Here is a 23,928-nt window from a genome sequence, read left to right as displayed (position 1 = left end):
TTGGTAAAATGAGCAATGAATACGAACGTATTAAACCATATCAGGTCGGGTTAGTCCATAACACTACATCTAGTGACCTGCCCTCTTAAACGTGATAATGGCCAAAATGTACATACAACAGGAACTACTGTGCGTTCCTGACAGCACAAAATAAGCATGAACTTCGAGAGTTCTTGAGGTTTATCAATCAGCTACACTAGCGTACTTATTAACAAACAGCTAGTCAAAAAGAGAGGCAGCACTATCGCTTCTTTATATGAGAACCAGTTCTTGTGGTTTATCAATCAGCTACACTAGCGTGCTTATTAACAAACTGCGAGTCAAAAATAGAGGCAGCACGATCGCTTCTCTATATGAGAACCACATATAACTCCACACAACACCTGTAACACATGGACAAAAATATTGTGGACCACTTGGTTGTAAATAGTTAATGAGTAGGGAAATCTTGCCAGTAAACTTACAAGACATGATAAGGACAATCACATTACTTGAGCGTGAAGACCGGTGTGTGAGTCTGTGGTGGATGACCGCAGAGCGAGTGATCGATAAAGTATTGCCATTCTTAAAGTTGCATTTACAGTTTGAAATGTTTTATTCACTATGTCCCACTACCCCTCCCTTGGTTATCTACACTTTTTTATCCACAGGCACAAATTGACCTCCATGAAGTAGAGGACTAATACGTCACTTTACTACACACATACCACATGGTCCTGATGAAAGCCCGACCGACCTACCTAGGCAACAGAGGGCTGAAACATGTCGACCTTTTAGAACACGAAAATTGATTGCGTAAGAATCCTAATCATTCTCCCTACGCATATCTACAATATTTTCACTCCTAACTCGAATCCAGGACAATAAATTGAACTATCTGGCTGTACGAGTTATTTTAAACCTCACATTCACCACTTATCACTGGTCACTACTGCTTTTAACCTAGGGCAAACACCTCCTGGTGGAGGTTGCATATCGACTAACCCCAATGATTATGCAGTCACGTGAATAAAGGAGCGGAGAACCAAGAAATACCGCTAATACGAACAACTTTACACGTGCATGAGGGTTTTTTACCATGGGACATACAATTCACCTGTATACCCAGGTTATGCAGGACAAGTGACCCCCCCAATTGATTTATGAAATCTTTAAAGTTCAACAATAGAAACATTCATAAAGAACAGGAAAGGAAACAAAGAAGGTTGGATACAGTGATTTCATTAATGTAATGCTTCCTACATATAGAAAAACAAATACTAATTATTTTGCTTAAGCAATAAAGTCCTCACATTAAAATACTAAGAGAAATATATTGAACAATGAACATTTCATATGTAATTAGAATTCAATTTGAATATTTTAACCTCCTAGGATTATTTGACTCATGATTACAACCTGAATGCTTTTTGGAAAGGAACCACCTCATGGAGTTCAAAATCACATCTTTTCCAACAATAGGATTCAAATGATAAACTTGAATTTCAATTCAATTTATTTATTTAGGCCACTTTGGAGGTCAACAATTTGAAATATATACAAAATCCATACACTTTAAAAAAAATTGTCTCCTAAACTTGAATTCCATCCACTTTTTGATTAAACACTTCCCATTCCAGCAAGCATCACAAGACCACTTGTTATTATCTTCCCAAGTAGTGATAATTTTTCGGCTGGCAATAACAATAAATATGTTTAGAATTTTACCTCCGAAAGCAAAAATATACCATTTCTGAATCATGGTGCACAATAAAATGTAAGAACAGAAGGGCATCTTTTGGTGTAGCATTCATTAAGGTTTGACCAAGCTTGAAACTAGAATTCCTGATTTTTGGGACATTTAAATGTCATATTTTTGAAAGAGTTCTAACAGACCCAGCATGAGCTCCGCGAAAAATAGAAGATGACTGGATTGTACTTAGAGAAAATGTGCTGATAAGTAATCTATTGATGTCAAATACAGTGGTCAGGCAATGCTTGAGGATCTAATCTATTCAGATTTTAACTCCATAGTTTGTTCAATAAATTGACTGAGCATAATACTTGAAGGTCCATCTCTCAGATCAGTTCTATTACAGTTTTAGTTGCGATAACACTAATACAGATCATTGATCAATAGATTTTAAAAGCCATGGGTGGAATTGATCCTTGGTCTAAATCTAGATGAAAGTCTGCAATGGAAACCAGTACAAACAGATCAAATCTAAAATCATTGAATATGTTTATTATAGTGGTTTAGAGTAAACCCAGAAGACACACATTGTTCCTGAAACTCAGAAAATGTATCTAAAGATTATGATTACATCTATTTTATATCCAGAGACTGCTTTAGCTGCTTTCCTGTTTAAGTGACAACATTTGCAAATATATTTAACAAAACATTAACGCTGGATGTCAGAAATTCTGTCTTTAAGTATTGTGTAAGAGTTATGTGTGATGGTTTTTATTTGATCTGAAGCAACACTAACACTAAATAGGTACGTGCACCGGTTATCATTCAACTAACAATATTAGCAAACTTAATTTGGAAGGAATTGAGAAAAATTGCCTCATGTTTTATTGTTAAAAAAATCTACTGGTTCAGTAATTCACAGAGTTTGCAAATGCTAAACCCCTTTTTGAAATGTACTAAGCCCATTTAACAATTCAGAATTTGGAAGGGGAATGTTAATAGTTTCCCTTCTGAATATTAATACATTGTCAAGGTATGTATTGAGCTTTGAAACCATATGTGGACTGAAAAACAGTAACTGGAGGTAGTAACCCAAGTGGACATTTGTGAATCTGAAAGTAAAATGGGGTGCATTAAAAATGCCTTTATTTAAAAGCTATCACAGACAAAGTAGTGTGCTGACTCTACAAGCAACCACTTTTTACCAAATGGATTATTAGTACATGAACCTATCGTGTAAATATTTGTTCCTGTTAGTTCAGAATTTCAATATTGTCATGAAATTTACCTATTCTTTTTGTCAAACATATTGAAATATCTTTATCACAATTTTTGGGGCATTCTAAAAAGTGTTTTCACTCTCTAATTTGAAGCTTCCTAAGAAAAATACTGACGCCAGTTCCTGGTTTCTCCTAGATCATTTAGCTTTCTCACTAAAACAAGCGCAATATATTAATTTGAGAGAGGTGATTATTGTAGTCATATGCACTGGGGTTAGTTCACAAAAGACCAATTCCTTAATCTTTCAAAATAATACTTGGAAAAGTTTATGTTCAATAATTTCAGATAACTTACTGATAAAGATATCAGATAAAGATCCCCAAATTTCTTATACCTTGTGGTATCAAAAATATGCTAGAATTAGCATTCTAGGTTATATTTGCGATGATCAACTTTCTGTTATTTTAACACATTTTGTCAGTGCACAGAGTATTTTCCCTACATAGATCACATTTCATGCAATGGTCTGTGCTTGAACGTACAATGAAGGGGTAAAAATGCATTTCTACCACAATCAAGAAACCCTTTGGTCTCTGAGGATTACTGTTGCAAATGAAGACCTAGCTAAGATGAAATATCCCTTTAAAAGGACAATTTCCCTCACCCACCATAGTTGGCATGCTTCCTTATTGGGAATCTCCTTGCACCATGAAACAACCCCCTCACTGAGAGGGAGGAGTTCAGGCATATTTTGTTATAGAGAATGGTATACTAAATACCACAATAATGAGCTCAGGGTAGTGGGGGCAGCAGAGTGAAAGTTACAACTTGCTAAAGGGTATGTGGTTTCCATTATTTGTACACCCCTCGGCCAGGATTAAAAATAGGACACTGTGGGAGAAATATATATGCACTGTTAGAGTCAATAAGAGATCAACATGTTTCAGCCTATTAACCCTCCAAATAGGTGTTTGCGGCATTCTTCAGGACTTAATCAAAAGTTCTGCCGCTCAATGTACTCAATCAATAACAATAAAGTTGTGTTTGCAGAACACTGCAAGTACATCCCCACTTGAGGCACTCCGTTATGGGTCACAAAAAATGTGATTCAATGTTCGATTGCGAATATCATTTATTGGGTTCAGTCAATTTTTCTCATGTTATTCCTTCTAGAATTTTTAAACTGATATTGACAACATATCAGAAGACAACGTTAACGTATGAACTTTAAGCTCCAATGCATTTCGGGCATGGGTGCCCTTGGTCACGGAGAGCTGAGGAGGAAGAAAACAAAAACGGATGTGAGGGACTCGATGGTGTGGACGGGTGGGGGAATATACGAGTGCTATGGGTGCATGGGTTCGGTTGACACTAATGTGAGGCTAAAGGGTGTGTGAGATAAAAGTTACCGCCAGTGAAGATTAAATCACGAAAAAGTTAAACACAAGTTACCGGTTACTTGATATAATACCGAACTCTTACTTCATAGTTACTCGTAGCGCGCAACGACGCTGTCTGCCGGTGGTCCGCTCACTGTCTCGATTGCTAGTGCAAACAACTGTTACTTATGTCAACCGAACCCATGCACCCATAGCACTCGTATATTCCCCCACCCGTCCACACCATCGAGTCCCTCACATCCGTTTTTGTTTTCTTCCTCCTCAGCTCTCCGTGACCAAGGGCACCCATGCCCGAAATGCATTGGAGCTTAAAGTTCATACGTTAACGTTGTCTTCTGATATGTTGTCAATATCAGTTTAAAAATTCTAGAAGGAATAACATGAGAAAAATTGACTGAACCCAATAAATGATATTCGCAATCGAACATTGAATCACATTTTTTGTGACCCATAACGGAGTGCCTCAAGTGGGGATGTACTTGCAGTGTTCTGCAAACACAACTTTATTGATATCTACTGGTGTTTAGACGGACAACACCACCCTTTGGGGAGCACCCAGAACTTTGTAGTTTCTTCCCTGAACTAATCTATCAAAGGCTGTGCACCCTCCCACCTTCACTGTTTCTCAATCAATAACAAGCATTGTCATAGCCAATAGGTCTCGCCTTTGGGACCTTATAAGTGTTTAGCCATGCATATTCAGTAACAATGTGAAATAATTACTATTAAAAAAAAGAAGACTGTAAAGTAACTAAGCTAGACGTGACTTAATAACTGGTTAATCAAACGTTTCTGGTAAGAGTACACAACGTCAAAAAATTCAATACTGCTTTTATATTAATATACCTTTGAAAGCTTGAAGTGAAAGACAATTCTAAGTGGCATTTGGTTATGAGTAGGCGCTAATGACTATTTCCGGATGGCAATGTAATTAGCATTTTTTGTATAAGATGTGTTAAAAGTATGGGTAGGGAAAATGGCTATTTTGGCCAAATGCTGCCCTTTCTATATGCATGCTAGTTTTAATTTGTAAATCACAATTTGTTATGTGGGACACTGTAATGTTAGATGAATCTGATTTACCCTTCTGATAAGCAAGGGATGACGATGAACCGTTTTTTCGTCCCTGGTTTTAAACGGATTCAGGTTGGAACAGAAGAGGTGTTTGTTGACTTTACCTCAGAAAATGGTTGTTTCCCGCATGCTGCTTTCATGCGACTTAATTCCCTTCAGAGGAAGAGGCGGCTGCATGCCTGCATATATGGCCAGATCAGTACTTGGCTGTTTCGGTTCTCCAGTGGTGCTAGAATAGAAGCTGTTAAGGACAGGTGCTTAGCTTCCCATTGGTGCAGCAGGTGCAGTGGCACCAGGTCCCAGATGCCTTAAAGGCCCACTGAACCCTGATAACTGCTGTTTGTCACAGTTCAAACAGAGGCCTGAGGGGCCCACAGAACAATGATTATTGCTGTTTTCCACAGTCCAAATAAACGGCAGAGGTCACATTTCCTTTCTTGCCTCGGGCCCAAGGCACACTGGCTAGGCCACTGGTTAAGGATGCAGTGGGGAGACAGGTGGATTATCTAAACAGCTCGACGATTACTTCATGCCTGGGTATTAAAGTATTCATTACAATTAAAGACTTAAGCAGGAATAGATATCATAATATAGGAAGGCCTATGTACAAATGCAGCTCGATTAGCGGCTGCCTTTAACTTCTCACTTATCACCTCTCCTAATTTACAGTTTTATATTAGTTGCAGACATAAATCGTGACCTATGAATATGTTTATCTATCTTTAGGTTCAAATGACCCATCTTTTCCATATGCAAGTATCAGACAGGTCGGGAATGCCTAATGGCTTTAAACTTGATAAAGCCACATTAATCACTGGGCTTGAAATACAAATGGCAGCATTAGGCACGCAGAGGTGTATTCTCCGTAATCTCATTATGTTCAGGGTACGGGAGAGTATTTAGGGCATAAAGCACTTTGACAAAAACATTTCTGCCACCATAGAAATTCAATCTTCCTTGTCCTACCCTTGTATACAAGTAGTACCACATTCTTTGTATACCTGAATTAAATAGGCACACAAAATAGTACCGTATTTAAAGGCCCAGTTCAGAATTACATGGAAGGGGCACTGTCCCAGACTACACAACGGTGCAGTTTTCAGTGGGTGCTATCATCCCACACAGGGGGGAGCACACCAGATTATGCTGGAAAAAACATGTGGTGCCCCAACGTACGCGCAGTTGTAAACCACCAGTCTGCTTACATAGTAAAGCATCTGGCAGCTATGGGCCCACTGCCTACCCCCGTGCCAGTTGTTCGTAACCTCGGCTTTCTAATCGACGAGAAACTCTCGATGCGTCAACAGGCAACTAAGGTCGCTGCAATCTGCTTTAATACTCTACGCTGGTTGCAGAAGATCCTATGGATGCTGCCTGAGTCTACTCGTCGAACTGTTGTCCAGGCTCTTGTAATGTCCCGTATCGACTACGGCAATGTGCTCTATCTGGGAGCTGATAGAGCTACAATGAATATTCTCCAAGTTGTGCAGAACTCAGCTGCCCGCCTTCTGTGCAATGTTCCTCGCAGAATGTCTGCAACACAAGCCCTATGTGACCTTCATTGGTTAAAAATTGCTGACCGTGTAGCTTTTAAAACTTTGTGCCTTATGTTTAAGATCCATCAGGGTTTTGCTCCTGCATATTTGCACAATCTTGTCCGACCATACCAGCCAAACCGTTCCCTTAGGTCATCAAATCAAGCAAATTTTGTAATTCCTAGAATTCGCTTGACAAAAATGGGAGGTCGCTCTTTTGCCCATTTGGGGCCGAAGATGTGGAATGCTCTTCCATTGACGCTCAAAACGGAGACCAATCTTTTGGCTTTTCGCAAAAAGCTAAAAACGTTTCTGTTTTAGTTGATCAAATGTTTTCTGCTTTTCCTGCTTCAGCAAATACCTATCTCTCTTCTCTAGGCTGTCCCTGGCGCCGGGAAACCCTTTATGGGTAGCTGAGCGCAATATAAATTCAATAAAATAAATAAATAAAAATAAGTGAGGTGGCACGTTTCCCCTGCAGGTGGTTGGGGTCTGTCACCATCCTGTCAGGTGGGGGGTATACAATCAGTGCGCCTCCTGACTGCTTGTTTGCCTTTTCGCCCGTGTCAATAATACGGTGCAGTCCTTGGAGTAGTCAGTTTGTATTCATGAAAGACACTTGTGTTTCTCGGATGTGTAATCCCCAGATGATGCCTGAACTGTTCCCCAATGGGCTATTTGTATATCGTATTGAATTGTATGTTCTTATGAGGACTGTTAATAATATTAAAAAAGATTTAGTGAGTGTTTATTGCCCTCTATGTCACTCTACTTCTAAGCACCTAATACAGCTTGTACAGTGCTTACTGTCATCTGCTCACTTACATTATGCTTATTATGCTTAATATAAATAGTGCACAATTTAGGCGTTTGTGTCTGCCTACAACGTGGACATGATACAAATAGCAGTACCTACAAGGTGGATGGTACAATTCAACAAGAGTCTAAGATACTCCAGCACAGATGACTTTGCATCAACATTACGGGGCATCAATCTTGATGGCAAGCCAACTTAAAACTTATCAGTATTGTATACATTATTATCAGAGACTATACTTGCCTCTTGGATACAACTTTACAATGGAATTTTATTAATTTGTGTACAGTTGTGTGTATACAATAAAACAGCCTCCCCACCATAATTGATCTGTCTATTCATCTTGTTGGGATCTGGAGTAGCATGCTACTCGCCGAAAAGCACTTCAACACTTCATCAGGGGTAGCAAGCGCTATATTAATGCAAAACCTTCCCTCTTCTATCCGTCCACTATCTTTTTTAACCCAACTAACAGACCAACATGTCCAGCTCTCATATACATTTTATATTTCCCTATACTAATTCACCACTAATCATTTTTGGATCCTGGAGTAGTGTGCTACTCGTCGAAAAAGCTCTTCAAAGTACGTATGGGGTAGTAAGTTTTATGTAAATCTAAATACATTACAATTACTGTTTACATCGGGCTGCACTAACACGAGGATAGAAGTAGAGTGCGGATTAGAGTTTATCTGCCCAGAACAAAGCATACTACAGAAAGTGTGTGAACAGTCTATATGTTGTGCACCTGGCAGAGAAAAACACACCAGAGGTGGGAAGAAGGTAGGTAATCTGATGGTCAGACCTATGTGGAAAGAGGCTATCACTTTGGGCAGAAAAGAGGGCTTACACTTTGTTTGGATGGACAGCAAGAAAGGGAGGTCTGGAAGATAAGCCTGAAGCTCACTCATCCTGCAAGCAGAGGTGATGGCAAGCAAAAAACTAGTCTTCTAAGGAGGCGAAGAGGACAATTATGTAGGCGCTCAAAGGGAGCACACATAAGATAAGTGAGGTCAACTCCCACTAGGGTATTACGAAAGGAGAAGGAGGAAAGAGATGAGTAATGCACTTCAGAAATCTGTTAACAATAGGATCGAAGGCCATGCTCAAGAGCTCGGGGTACCAGACTTGGGACTGATCGCGTTTGATCTTCTTCAGCAATCTTGGCAGAAGTGGTACAGGAGGCCGCAACTCCACTCGCAACGAAAAGGGTCGCCGAGCGAGAGCCGCTTTGGAAACTCTAACACGCAGAACTGCTGACATTGAGCGTTCTCTTCAGTGGCGAATAGATCTAACCAAGGCTCTCCCCACTACTGAAAGAGACCTAGCACGACCTTCGAGTGAAGATGCCATTTTGATCCATTATACACTGGCGGCTGAGTTTGTCCGTCCTTGCGTTCAGTGAACCTGTTAAGTGTTGAACTAACAGAGATATGCCCTGATGTTCCAGCCATGTCCAAAGGCGAAGAGCCTCTTGACATACGGTCCACGACCCCACCCTGCCCTGTTTGTTGCAGTACCACATGGCGGTGGTGTTGTCCGTGAACACCTGCACCACTCTTCCTTTGACAGAAAGAAGGAATGCCTTCAGTTGAAGATGAATCGCCCGGAGCTCCAGAGGGTTGATGTGGTGCCTGGACTCTGCCAGAGACCAGAGGTCTTTGATCTCCACCATTCCCATATGGCTGCCCCAACCCAGGAGTGACGCATTCGTCACTACTGTGAACTCAGGTTGGGGAAGGTAGAGGGATCTGCTGTTGACCCAATCCTGGTTCGTGAACCACCACTGCAACTGACTTGCAGTCACCTCCGAAATCTGAACGTCATCGGAAAGATTCCCCTGGTGCTGCACCCACTGAAACTTCAGGTCCCACTGCAGAGCACGTATATGCCATCTGGCATGATGCACCAGCAGGATGCAGGAGGCACGAACACCGGGATGGAGGCTGAAACATCGGTATCATAGCCCCAATATCCTGGACTTGCTGCTAGGGAGGATAGACCCAAAACTGTGCTGTGTCCAGAACCGATCCGATGAAAAGGAGCTTATCGGATGGAATCAGGTGCGACTTCAGCACGTTAACTGAGAACCCCAGCAAATGCAGGAAGCCCGTCGTAGTCTGGAGGTGGGGGCCTTCAACAGCCAGTCGTCAAGATAGGGGAAGACTGGAACCCCCTGATCTGCGCAGATGAGCTGCGACCACCACCATCACTTTCGTGAACACCCGGGGGAGGGGGGGGGCTGGTAAGGTCAAAGGGGAGCGTGGTAAACTGAAAATGCATGTGGCCTACCGTGAACCGTAGGTAATGCCGGTGGGCAGGCAAGACGGGGATGTGAAAGTAAGTGTCCTGCAAGTCCAACGCTACCATCAAATCTCCAGGTTCGAAGGCAGACAAGACCTGAGCCAAGGTTAACAACTTGAACTTCTCCTTTCGGAGAAAGCGGTTGATGTCCCTGAGGACTAAGCTAGGATGCAGGCCTTTGTCCTTCTTGGGTACCAAGAAGTAGTGGGAGTAGCAACCCCGACCTACTTCTGGCACAAGGACGCGTTTGACAAAGAGATCCATAGCTTCCTGGAAGAGAAGGGCCAAATGATCCTCCGACATGGGATGAAATCACCACAAACTGCATGACCCTTACGCACTCCGCTGCTTGCGGAACTCCGCGTTGACCGCCAGAGTTTTTTAGTCACTTTGCGGAGTTCCTCACTGAGGAACTCCGCATAGGCTGAATCTTATCATGAAAAAATAGATATCAGTCATATGTTAAGAAACAAGGGTGTGTAGAAACCTTTTGGGTGGAGTAAAATTTAAGACATTATTATTGTGATTTTTTTGGGCAATTAGTTGATTTTTGCAAGCACTAACACTTCTCTGTGTAAAGTAAAGACCTTGAGAGTTTTGTAACTTTCAGATACTCAAATTGTGGATTCTGTTGCAATTAAAAATATTTCCAGGCCTGAAATTTCTTTGGAGGTTGCATGCGGGCAGCCTAAGTTATCCTGCAAGAGTTTCTTGATGAATTCTATTGCAACTACAATATGTGCTCTCTCATGTAAAGTCAGGTTGTGAGAAGCTTTTCTGCAACTCAAGCTACGCCTTACTTTTCACCTGGTGTGGATGTATTTCTCATATTTAGTGATATCTCCTTTCTGAGTATAACGGTTCTGGCTTTCCCCTCCTGTATATGGCTTTAGTCCAGTGTGAATTCCCTCATGTGAAATGACATTGTATTCAAGACTAAACCTTATCTGACATTTGAGCATTTTTAAATATTTTTTATTTATATTTTTTTACATTCAGAACACACATAAGGCTTTTTTCCCCCGTGTGAGTTCGCTCATGTCAAGTGAGAAGTAATTTGTACCCAAAACTTTGCTTGCATTTCGAGCACTCATAAGGTTTTTCCCAGAGTGGGATCTCTCATGAAGCATAACACTGTCTTTCAGATTCAACCTTTTTTGGCATAAGGATTTTCTCTAGTGTGGAGTTTCTCATGGTGAGATAGCGTTTTTTTCTGCAGCTTTTCTGCCATTCAGAGCACTCATCAGTATGGAGTCGCTTATGGTTAGTGAGGCTGTGCCTATCAAATAGGAATTTCTGGCATTCACAGAAATTGGTAATGTTTTCCCCCTGTGTGCGTCTGCTCATGTAGAGTGAGATTGAGTTTAAAATGTATGCTTTTCTGGCATTCGGAGAACTGATTATTTTGATGGTGTGTTTTCTTATGGCACTTGTAACCATCTCTACCTCTGAATCTTTTCTGACATTTAGAGCACTGATCATTTTATTCACCAGTGTGGATTCTCATATGTTCAGTGAGATGAGATTTTTGTCTGAAACATTTTTGGCATTCGGAGCACTGATAAGGTTTTTCCCCAGTGTGGGTTCTTATATGCTTAGTGAGACGGCTTTTTACACTAAAACATACCTGGCATTCGGAGCACTGATAAGGTTTTTCCCCAGTGTGGATTCTTATATGCTCAGTGAGACTGCTTTTTTGACTGAAACATATCTGGCATTCAGGGCACTGATAAGGTTTTACCCCAGTGTGGATTCTTATATGCTGAGTGAGATGGCTTATTTGACTGAAACATATCTGGCATTCAGGGCACTGATAAGGTTTTTCCCCAGTGTGGATTCTTATATGCTGAGTGAGATGGCTTTTTTCACTGAAACATTTGTCGCATTCAGTGCACCGATAACGTTTTACCCAAGTGTGGGTCCGTGTATGTTTAGTGAGTCTCATTTTGTCACTGAAACATCTCTGGCATTCAGAGCACTGATAAGGTTTTTCCCCAGTGTGGAATCTCACATGTGCAGTTAGAAGTGATTTAAGTTTGAAATGTTTTGGGCATTCAGAGCACTGGTAAGGTTTTTCCCCAGAGTGGATTCTCATATGTTCAGCGAGATGAGATTTTTGGTTGAAATTTTTTGGGCATTCAGAGCACTGATAACGTTTTTCCCCAGAGTGGGTTAATTCATGTCGATATAGACTCAGTTTGATACTAAACCTTTTCTGACATTCAGAGCACTGATAAGGTTTTTCCCCAGTGTGGATTCTCATATGCTCAGTGAGATAAGATTTACGGCTGAAACTTTTTTGGCATACTTTGCACTGAGAGTGGTTTTCCCCTGTGTGCATTCTGACAAATTCGGTGAGATAAGATTTATGGCTGTATCTTGGTAACTTTTTTCCCTAACTTCGGTTATTTTGCCTCGATTTTAGAGTCGGGCTTGTTTAGATAATGTTCAGCACTTATCTCTAAAAGAAATTGTGTGTAATCTTCTCAACACTTGAATTGAGCAAAAAATGTCGTGAAGCAGTCCTGTAACACCTGTTGAAATTTTTCTAACAGATAATAGTCTTTAAGTAATAGCCTCTCCGGCAGCAACTTAATTTGTGACTGACGTTTTTCTCAAATCTATTTGTATAGGTTCTTAGCAATGCAGTAATAAGGTGTTAGTCTGATATTTAATGATTAAACTGATAAGTACCTTTTTGCACTGGTATAATGGCAGTAACTGAGGGCGTTAGAGCGTGCAGAGTACTATTGTGGATGATTAGTCGCAGAACATCAGTTCCTTCTATCCTTTCTATGTTTGGGGTAAGGTTAAGGTTTGTAGTTCTGAGGATGAGTATTTATTTACATTAGATATAGCGCAACGGTGCTCCTTTAATCCATTTTTATATTTAACAGTTTTACATATCATTCCTGCACAACAGATAATGTTGAGGCGATTTACATAGAATTACAGAACAGTACACAATAAAAAGGAAACAATCTGAGATGGTCATTAACACAATAAAGTGGTGAATTCTTAAGGTTTTCGCCAGAGTGAGCAGAGTGGGTCGAGGTCCAGAGGCAGATAGTCTCAAACTTGCGTAACTGGTTAAAAACGGTTGTTGAACAAAGGTGTTTTTCCAATCTTTTGGTTGTTAACGTGTCAGCTTCGGAGTCTTCTTTCAGCGTCTTTTCTTTGATGGTATCCAGAAGAAACCTTTTATTGTAACTTTCTTTTATGCAGTGTGTGCTTCCTCTCTAGAATTACAAGATGCTTTAGATGAACGTTATTCTGTCATGCTGAGGCAATTTGTCTTTCTGATAATATTTCAGATAAGGATGCTGAAGCGGTCTTTCTACATTATTTCTGATGCTGTGTTCACAGATATGACTTTGCTCTGGGTTAATGAAATGCAAAACTAGAGACTTCACTTACAGGTATAGTACTTTCCTCGCCACACTTAGATTTTTGGAAATTGTTTAAACGTAGAATGCTGGATGTCCTTCAGTTTTTCAAAATAATCCTTCTTATGCCACTGACATTCAGTTGCTTAGTGCTAAATCTTGCTTTCTTCGTCCGTAATTTCAATCACCTATAGTATTAAAATTAAATAGTTAATACATGTACATTTCCAAAAATATAATTTACAAGCCAAATCAATGCAGAATTTTGAAAATGTTGAGCTGTTTTTCAGACAGTGCAGAGTGTAGAATGGTAGCATGAGAGTACTTGGATGTTGGAGTGAGGTTTTGTAGAATTTTCAACATTTTATTAAGCTCACAAAGGATACATGTACCCTATGGAGTTGCAACATAGAATCCCAAAGGCAGATATGAAAGTCATATGGACTGGCACCAAACAGATATTAAAAACATATACACTATTAATTAATTTGTAATGCAGATTTCTGGGAAGGGAATGACTCCTCCACGGGCAACAGGCGTTTTCCCCTGCCCTGAGTTACCACCTACTTGTATCTGGTTTCCTGACTTTTGAGTTTTGGCCTCTGCCTCAAGCAAATCTATTGGGCGTTGTGAGGATTATGCCTAGACCTATCCCTCAACTATGGTCCAGAGTGTGAATCAAGGGCAATGAAATTAAGGCGTACTTTCATGTGTTCATTTTATTCCACCTGATCATTAGTTGTTAGGTTTTTCTGCACCTGGATTTACTGGGTGCAGAAAACCAGGACACAATCTTTTTCCAGACAGAAACCTTAGACTGAAAAGACGCATAAGACTCTGGGTGCAGCAGAAGCAGCCAAGACATATGCTGTTTTTTTTTCACTAACTGGGGGAAACATACAATTCTTCCCTCTGTTGGTGTTCAGAGTTGTTGTCGGCCTGTGATTCGGTGTTGAGTGCAGAGCGTATCGATTAGAGCCGAGGAGGATTTGACGAGCAAGCGGATCGGAGTCTGGGACAACTGCCAGGGTTTGTTTTGTGACCGGTTCCCGCTTCACCCGTGTCTTGTTATACGGGCGCTTTAAGTTCTACGGATCTGCAATGGAGGCAGGAACGGCCGCTGCCAGCACCGTGGTGCTAAGGCGCTGCTAGTGCTGCTCGTGCGGCGGCTGCTGCAGAGCACAGAGGAGCCTTGGCCTGCCACCTGATATATGTCAAAAATGTGTTGATTATTTGTTTTTTTTCCACAGTCCACAGGCAAAAATTACATCATCACTTGGTCCCATGCAGGGGATCAGAAAGCCTCAACAGAATTATAACAGGTGGACAAAGTGCATTGATCAATGTAAATCAGCTCCTCCTCTTATTAGATAAGCCAAATGAAAGATACAGCTTCTAAGTGCCCCGGAGCTTAGAGAGAGAGATAAAGAAAAAAAAGAAGATGATGCAACTTTGCTAAGCCAGCAGATAGGTCTAAAGAAAACTCAACGGCCTTCTGTAACGGTAATTTCTCCAGGTTGCTCCACCAAGGTGTTGTATGCGGAATAGCCAAAAAGCGTGGACAAACTCATCCTAATTTGGGATAAGTAATTATGAATCTAACAAGGAACAAAGAAAAAAAACTAATAAAAAACCACTTCCCGGCGTGGCTACCGGCCGAGAAAGATAGCCGCGTTCTAGCATAGCTCTGTGACTGCAGGGCACCTTCCCCGACAATCCGCACAATAATCCTGACTTCAGCAGGCGCTGCTACGGCTGTATAAAAACGGGAGATCTTCTGGTTCCCGGTGAAGCAATCCGCTACTCCAGACTCCTAAAACTCAAGCGGCTACGAGACAGTGCAACCAGGGCCTAACAGCACTACGGAAGCCGGGGACTAAAGTTTCACGGCGGCCCGGCATACAGATGACCCGACAAGAACTGCTCCTAGACACAGAATAAAGGCGGCGAAAACCAAAACGGACGCGGCTGCGCGCACAGGACATCCTCGGACTACAAGGTACTGGTGACTGCTGGAGGAGGCAGAGAGGGGGCTCTGAGTGAAAACCCGACGTTACCGGGCAGGGACTGTGGACTGGGGACGCCGCAGTACGGCGGCACATCAATAAATGGGGGAAATGTCTGACCACATTTGCCTGTCGTATTGGCCTAGAATAGCAAGAGAATTAGCCGCCCGGAAAGTAGTTGCCGCCATGGTGGAAAACTTCTTTCCAATGGAATCAAGGTGTCTGCCATCTTGATCAGGAGGAGCAGATAATGGAGACGAGGGATTCCTGGCATGACGTTGTGCTGCCTGGGAGATAACCAAATCTGGCTTTGGTTGACCAATAAGACAGACTGGGAATCATCCGGGGCCTTGTACTTCATATCCAGGCGTAGCAGGACTGCAGGAATGGAAGCAGGGTTTTCATGACCTTCAAACCGTCCTGCCAGATTAAGTCAATGATCGGGATAGCCCAAACCTGTTTCCGTGGCTGATCTTTGGAATCATACAAGAAACAGTCGTATTCCTTGGTGACTCTAGGAAGTTGGAATCTCTTGGACTCCCTGTCCATTAACATGAAACCCACCTATGTCAGCTGACGGAGAGTCAACAGGAATTGGAGTGGTAGGTGACTGAGTCTGAATTTGATAATTGTCCCACTCAGTAAGGAGGGCTCTATCATCCAACTCCCCATTTTATCTGTCATCATCAGTGGTGTGTGCGTCCTCCGGGTGATGAGACATTGATGCCACCGGAGAAACCAGAGGTGGCGGCTCGATGATCAATGAAGGCAGAGGAAGATGCGTCTGTAGGACAGATCAGGCCGACTCCGAGGGAGGAAATCAGCGGGAGTAGTCATCAAGCATATGTTGCAAATTAGAGATGAGAGACATGGGCATCTGCACTGTTGGATTCTCAAGTGGTGGTTGAGTATTAGGCTCAAGGTAATAATCATATCCTTGGTCATCATCAATATCTTGGCATTTGATAAGAAGCTCCAAAGGAGTACGAGCAGCACGGAACCTGTCATCCTCTTCCGAATCCTCCTTATCAACCCCATAGTCAAAAAGCTCCACAGGAAGATTTGGAGATGGTTGAATTGGCAATAGATCCAAAGAAGAATTCCTACGTTGAAGTAGGGAAACATCCGTCGTTCCTGAAGGCGGCAAAAGTGTTGCTGAAGAGTTCAAGGGGATTAGAGACATCAAAGCTGAAGGTGGAACCAAGGATGCCGCTGACAACTCAGCGGTCGACGACGAAGTAACGTAAGGGAAGGCTTCTGTGCTGTCATTGAGGCAACCGTCGACGAGGCATCTGTTGACGAAGCAGGTAGAGCCTTGAGAGCCATCGACCGTCTCGTCGGCGAGGAGGCATCCGTCGGCGACTTACTGGAGACATACCTCTTTTTCGTCGACAACGAAGTGAGGGAGGTGGCAGACGGGCGAGGCTTCACTGACACCATGACAAACATCAACTGAGAGGACGCCGACAGCATAATCATTGTAGGTTGAGGAGAAGAGAAGGTAGAAGTCGTTGTCGTAGCAGTGGCAACGGAAGTCTTCATCGACTACGAGAGACCCATTTTTTTTAGGCAAATGTGTCTCAGGAAGAGACTTAGATGCCTGAGTTCTCTTCCAGGGGTTATCTTCTAGGGGTATCCTGATCAAAGTCATAAGCAATGAATATTCCCGCCCACGTGCGGGGACCCTGGAAATAATATAAAAATATATATGTAAATCCCATATAACTAGCTCCTCATATATGTATGCACATATATCATTTTTTCTCACACCAATGCAGCCCCAAAACTGAGGCTAAACAATGTAATTACTCATACATGTACTGAATTAGCAAGGAAATAAAAAACACATTAGGTCAAATGGCCCTTGAACTCTGTGGTTTAATGAGCAAAATACTCATAAATCATGAAAATTGCTAATAAATAGACATTGTTAGCCCATAGGCTGCATTGTAAAGCAAAAGCATAGAAAATTAAACCATTTTCAACAAATAAAACTGGCACCGTGCCTTTAAGGCAGCCATGACCCCTGGCTTCCCATCATGCCTCAGGGGTGACAGTGAGGTCAGTTGTTCTTTGCATAACCCAGACGACAGGGCTCAACAATGAATTAGAAACACATAGTCATATCTCATTTGCCTGGGGAGGCGGCTGGGTTGCTTATGACTTTGATGAGGATACCCCTGGAAGAGAACTAGGATTACAGGGAAGTAACTTATCCTTCTCTTCCAGGGGATCCTCATCAATAGTCATAAGCACTGACTAGAATAGCAAGCCCAACCAACCACCAGCAGGCAAATGAGAAGAAACATGACCCAACCAAAACAATTGTAACAGCCAAGCTGGCTGTTAAACAGATTCCGCAAGGCCTACTTGGGTACCTGCTCTAGCGTCTGAATCTAGACAATAATGCCTGGTAAATGTATGGACGGACCTTCAGGTGGAGAAGTGTGGCTCAATGGTTAGAGCAGGCAGACCTCGATGCAGAGCTCTGGCCAGGGACCAGGGTTCGATTCCTGCCTCGGCGGGTCTCGGGCTCATTAATTCCCCTGACCGGATATTCTCGCCTCAGTGCCTATTCTGATCATGGGTCCCAGGGTGCAACTCTGGGCAATAGCTTGCTTAGTCTCCACAACGGCCCCCACAACGCAAGGGATGCCTGGTCTGCAACATGGGGGTGCCCAGGAGTGGACACTTCACAGGGAAAGCCAGGAAGGGTTCCCTTGCGGTATTCGTACAAGCGCCGGGAAACCCACAGCATGTAGCTGTGCACTATACAAGCACAAAAACATTTACATTTACATATACATTTCAGGTCGCTGCCTTACAAATCTCAGACATAGGCAAATTATTAAGAAAAGCCGCAGTAGCCGCTTTCCCTCTGGTAGAATGCGCCTTGGGAGAAAAACACCCAGGGTCTTCTCCGCCAACTGATAAGCCAGCTTAATACAAGAAACTATCCACCTTGAGATAGAACGTTTCGAGGCTGCATAACCTGGTCTGATCGACCCATAGTTGACAAATAACTAATCAGACTTACGTATAGTTTTGGACTTATCAAGGTCAAATTTCAGAACTCTTTTCAGGTCCAAAGAATGCAATGCCCTCTCAGCTGGTGTGGAGGGATTGGGAAAAAAGGTGGGTAGAGAGATGGTCTGGTTTACATGAAAATTTTACACCACCTTAGGTAGAAAAGAAGGATGTGTTCTCAACACTACCCTATTCAGACGGAGCACTGTGTAAGGCTCTTTGGCACAGAGACCTTGAATTTCGCTCACCCTGCGAGCCGACGTGATTGCTACAAAAAAAGCAGCCTTCCACGAAATATGCTGCAAAGTTGCTTTATAAATGGGTTCAAAAGGTGGACCCAACAATTTTGATAGCACCAGGTTCACCTCCCTGGGGGGTGACGGAGGTTGCACTGGGGGATAAACCTTTTCGAACTCCTGCAGAAAATCCTTCACAGCTTGCAACTGGAAGAAAAGAAGGTTGGGAAGGTGATCGCCTATAAGCTGTTATCGCAGCCAAATGCACTTTAATAGAATTAAACTTCAACCCAGCTTTAGCCAGATACAATAAGTCGTTCTGCATACACCACATATAGAAGCGCTTCCACTTGCATGCATAAGAATGTCTTGTGGAAGGACGCCGTGCCTCTTTTAATATGGACATGCAGTCTTGCAGAAGTCCTAGGTGGCCGTATTGTATGACCTCAGGAGCCATGCTGCCAAGCTCAGTGACGGAAGGTTGGGATGATGAATCCTCCCTTTCATCTTGGATAGCAGGTCGGGCCTGCATGGCAGCTTCCTTTGCGGGCTCACTGACAGAGGGAGAAAGTCCGTGTACCACCATTGTCTCGGCCAATCGGGGCGATGAGGCTCATCGCTGTGTACGAGTTCGTCAGCTTGCTCCCCACCTTCGGGATCAGCGGAAGGAGTGGAAAGACGTACACAAATTCACCTGATCAGTTTATCAAAAGGGCATTCCCTTTCGACCCTGGGCGGTAGAATCTTGAGGTGAAGTCTCGGCATTTGGTGTTTTCGTCGTCCGCGAAACGATCTATGGTGGGACGACCCCAAGACTGGAAGATGTCTTCGACAACCTTGTCGTTAAGAACCCAGTCTTCTCTGTCTTCGAAATGCCGGCTTAGAGCGTTCGCCGTCACATTCTGTTCTCCTGGGAGGTGGACTGCTGTGATTGATAGATTGCGAGCCAGGAGCCAATGCCAAATGTTTTGGGCCTCCAGCTAAAGAGCCCGTGAGCGTGTACCTCCCTGCTTGTTCAGGTAGTACATTGTGATGGTGGGGTCCGTCTGTACTAACACGGACGAGTCCTGAATCGAGGGAAGGAACGCTTTGAGGGCGAAGTGGACTGCCCTCAACTCCAGCATGTTGATGTGGTAAGTACGCTCTTTGAGGGACCACAGACCTTGCATTTGGAGATGACCCATGTGTGCTCCCCATCCTTGCAAAGATGCATCTGTGATTAACGTCTGGGCAGGAGGAGTTTGATGGAACAGAATTCCGACCTGCATATTTTTCTTCTTTGCCCACCAAGGAATGGATGCCCGCGCTGCGTCTGACAGTGTGATTTTGTCATCCCAGCATGCTGACTGTTGGTCCCACTTGTCCTCCAGATCCTGCTGAAGAGGACGTATTCGTAGTCTGGCATTCGGGACCAGGAAAATGCAGGATGCCATCGACCCTAGCAGGGAGGCAATCCTTCGCACCTTTAGGTCCTTGCTGCGAAGCACCAGTTGACACTTCTGAACTATGGAACACTGTCTCTTCTCCGAAGGAAACACTTTTCCTACCTCGGAGTCTAGCAGAGCTCCTAGGAAATGTATCTTCTGAGTAGGCTGTGAGATTGGCTTGTTGAAGTTCACATGCAGAGCCAACGGTGGCAGAGGTCGATGCAGCTCAGAAATTGATTTCTTACACTGTCTGGGGAAGGACCTTTCAACGGCCAGTCATCCAGGTATGGGTACACGAAGACATCCCTGCGGCGTAGAGCGGCCTCTACCACTGCGACACACTTCGTGAACACTCGAGGTGCTGACTTCAACCCGAACGGGATGACTTTGAACTGGAAGTGAGAGGTCCCCAACCGGAACCGAAGCAATCTTCTGTGATTGTGAGCGATCGGCACATGAAAATATGCATCTTGTAGGTCCAGCGAACACATCCAATCTCCTCTCGTGAGATGCGGATATATTTGATGAAGCGCCAACATGCAAAACCTCTCTTTCTTGACATACAGATTGAGTGTTCTCAAGTCTAGAATGGGTCTGTATTCTGCTTTCTGGCCCTTTTTCCTGACTAGAAAATATCAAGAATACACTCCTTTCCCCCTTTGAGAGATTGGCACCCTCTCGATATCCGACTTTTCGAGAAGGATAGCCACTTCTTTTTTCAGAAGTTTCAGCTGATGACTTGATGTTGGCATTGGAGGAACGGGTGTAGGCCGTTGTTGGAAATTAAGACAGTATCCATTCTGAAGTGTAGCTAACACCCAGCGATCTTTTGCAATGGTATGCCACTCTTCCATATGATGCGCGATGCTTCCCCTCACTGGTGGAGTTCTGGACTTTTTGGTTCCGTCCAGAGGTGTCAGGGATAACACCCGAAGACCCCGGAGTTCCACCTGTCTCGGTGCACAAACAAACAGAAACACGGGCTTCTCGATGGTGGCGTCAAAGACCAAAGGTTTATTACTGCAGGGACACAGAAGTCACAGAAACTACACATGGGCAGTATCTAGGAGCCTGTTCAATTTGTACAAAGAGGGTTGTTCCTTATATACTAAATATTGGGCTTCAGGCAAATTCTTTACATGTTACCACAGTTCTAAACATTCGTGTCTTAAACAATAAATATTTGGCGTTGCACAGGAATCGTCAACAGTATCTGATGTCAAAACATTACGAATGAGGGGTTTCCACTAGTCCATCATAATCCCATGTCAATTCTTCATTCAAGACCCGGACCGCCTCATCGTAAATTTCGTTACCTCCCCCTAATAAAGGCCCAGAAGGAAAGGAGCAGAGCCAGGTGCAGAAGATAGAACAGTAGGATAAGAAATGTTTGTGGGTCGTAAATGGGCACGGTTACCAGCTTCGGCCGCCTAATCATGATCAAGCCAACGAACACAAGAACCAGTATAGCAGGACTGGCCTCAGGCTGGGGAGGCAGTTCTTGCCGAGTCATGCTGCTACAGCGTTGCTGGCCTAAGGTGCACGTGTCACTAGCAAGGTGAATCGCCGGTTAAGGCCTACGTGTCCTTAAATAAAAAGAGATCATTGCGTGTCCATTGACTATGTGAGGGCAAGGAATACAAAATGGCTTCCGTGTTCCAAGATGGATGTCATGGGTAAATCACAAATGTGTTGGTAACAGGAGTGCTCTTGTTCGTAGCATAGCGAAAACACCAGGATATACTAAATGGATCATTTGCGGTCTACTGATACCAAAATTACGTATTTACGACAATGTTATAAACACGAGTAAAATCGTCACGGAACCTCAGACCCTCCTTTTGCCCTTACATAGGCAATTACTTAGTCTATATCAGAGTCAGAGTCTAATTCTATGCCCATTAGGTCAGTGACATGTTGTTGTATCATCATCCTGTCTCGTGCCTTTTCTCCTAATGCAGGTGGTTTTCTGAAACAGGTTGCAGCACAGAGACTACACAGAGCGGGACCACATTGGATAATAAGACAGCACGAGAACAGAAATACTAGGATGACACCAATGACCATCAGAACCTTCCATCCCCACGCTGATATCAGAGTCCAAAACCACTCCATGAAGGACCAGTTTCCCTTATCTACGTGTATAGAGTCGGAAATCTTGTGTAGCTTAGAGATTGCTTCATAGACTGTTGGAGCATTATTTGGAATAAAGACACAGCAGCTCGATTGGATCATTCTGCATACCCCACCTCGATCTGCAAGTATTACGTCTAGAACCATACGGTTCTGCAACGTCATGAGACGATCCGCCTGAAGCTCAGCTGTTAAGTTACTAAGGGCACCTGCAGTTTCTGTAATAGTAGATTCAACTACCCGTGTTAGTTGACGAAGATTTCTACTATTGGCCATAGGCCCCCAAAACGGAAGGAAACCTTTGAAAAAGTCTCCAGCTTCTTGGCCAGCGGTATCTTCCTTGCTGAAGACACCTCTTGCTACTCTGGTTTTGTGATAATCTGAAGAAGCAGTGTATGTCGGGGGTAACAATCGAGCAATATAACATGAACCTGAAAAGTCAGCAGGCAGCCATGTATATGCTCTGTCCTGACAGATGAAGTAGGTACCCCTAGCAGTCAGAAAGGCAGGGGAGGAGTTAGACGGAAATACGTAAGTCTCAACGCACTCACTCCTCCCTAGCTGAGCTCTCAGATTTCTCCCATTTCCTTGCAAACAGACCTGACCTCGGTGAGGCACGACCCAAACTGAAGTGGAGCTTTTACGCTTGCTTTCTCCCAAACTAAGGCGATACTCTGTAGAGTTCCAACTCAAATACACCCGTAATTCATCTCTAGGATAAGATGGAGTATTATCGACGTCTTTAATCATGTCAATAATTCCCTGGACTAAAGCTTTGTTGGCTGAGTTGTATTCAGCGGACCGTGGTGGACGCGGAGGATAGGTCTCAAGGGCATATGAAAAAATGGTCTGAAAGGCCTGAAATGATCCATTGTAGCTAAAAGGCAAGACTAGATAGGGAATGCCTTTATCCATAGTGTGAGGTATCAAGCCACACACCCAGCAGTCTGTAGTATTAACTATCAGTTGGTGTTGATGCAAGAGCTGTACAAATGTATTGTTAATAAATTCTGAGCGTCGAGCTTGTTCGTGTTCAGGAAATGAGTGAAAAGAATGCATAGAAGAAACCGTAGAAGTAGTAGGATCAAGGGGAGGTACTGTAGTTACTGGCATAAAAATCAAATGTACACCAAAGATGATTCCACCCACCAACGTTATCAAAACAATTAAAAATGTAACTGCACATTGCATTAGAAAGCATTTGCTGTGAAGTATTCTGTACAGTCTATTTCTGCGAACATAAATTACATTTTCTCGTTGTAGCTCAGGAAGCTCCATCTTCTACGACCGTTCGCGACCACTGATGATGTGTACGTAGATGAAAATGCCTCTATCAGCCCTGGGAGTTCCCAGAACTAACAGAAAGATCGACCTTGTGTCTGACCCCCGCAGATTCAACTAGGCACACAGCCACGACCCTACGGCTACCCAGACGGCAAGGCAATTTTAAAATAAAAAGAAACAATACAAAGTATTAGCAAACTTCCTGGCTGGAGGCAATGTATAGCAAATTCAAATCTGAAAATAGGCAGTTTCCTGCTTTATTTGTCCATATTGCGAGAACGTAAGTTGTATCTCAGTTTTGCAGGAGCTGTCTGATCTGGAAACAATGTATTTTCAGCTGACGTTGCAATGTTCACGTTCGCAGATGGCAAATGTTCTTTTGGTGCAGATGGCAAATGTTCATTGG

At 43.2% G+C, this 23,928-nt stretch overlaps 1 protein-coding gene across 2 annotated transcripts in view; it reads right to left on the bottom strand.

The window, feature by feature from the left end:
- Window positions 1–4,768: 4,768 nt before the first annotated feature.
- Window positions 4,769–23,928, bottom strand: part of LOC144807621 (uncharacterized) — a 93,378-nt gene continuing 74,218 nt past the window's right edge. For both annotated transcript variants that reach the window (XM_078673246.1, XM_078673247.1), the window contains one exon: window positions 4,769–13,597. In XM_078673246.1, coding sequence (XP_078529372.1) covers window positions 11,507–12,364 — 858 coding nt within the window. In that variant the 5' untranslated portion in view covers window positions 12,365–13,597 and the 3' untranslated portion in view covers window positions 4,769–11,506. The remainder of the gene's footprint in view (window positions 13,598–23,928) is intronic.

The sequence above is a fragment of the Lissotriton helveticus genome, unplaced genomic scaffold (assembly GCF_964261635.1).
Source record: "Lissotriton helveticus unplaced genomic scaffold, aLisHel1.1 SCAFFOLD_461, whole genome shotgun sequence".
Lineage (NCBI taxonomy): Eukaryota > Metazoa > Chordata > Amphibia > Caudata > Salamandridae > Lissotriton > Lissotriton helveticus.
The sequence above is the reverse complement of the archived record's forward strand: the minus strand, read 5'-3'. Positions and strand labels throughout refer to the sequence as shown.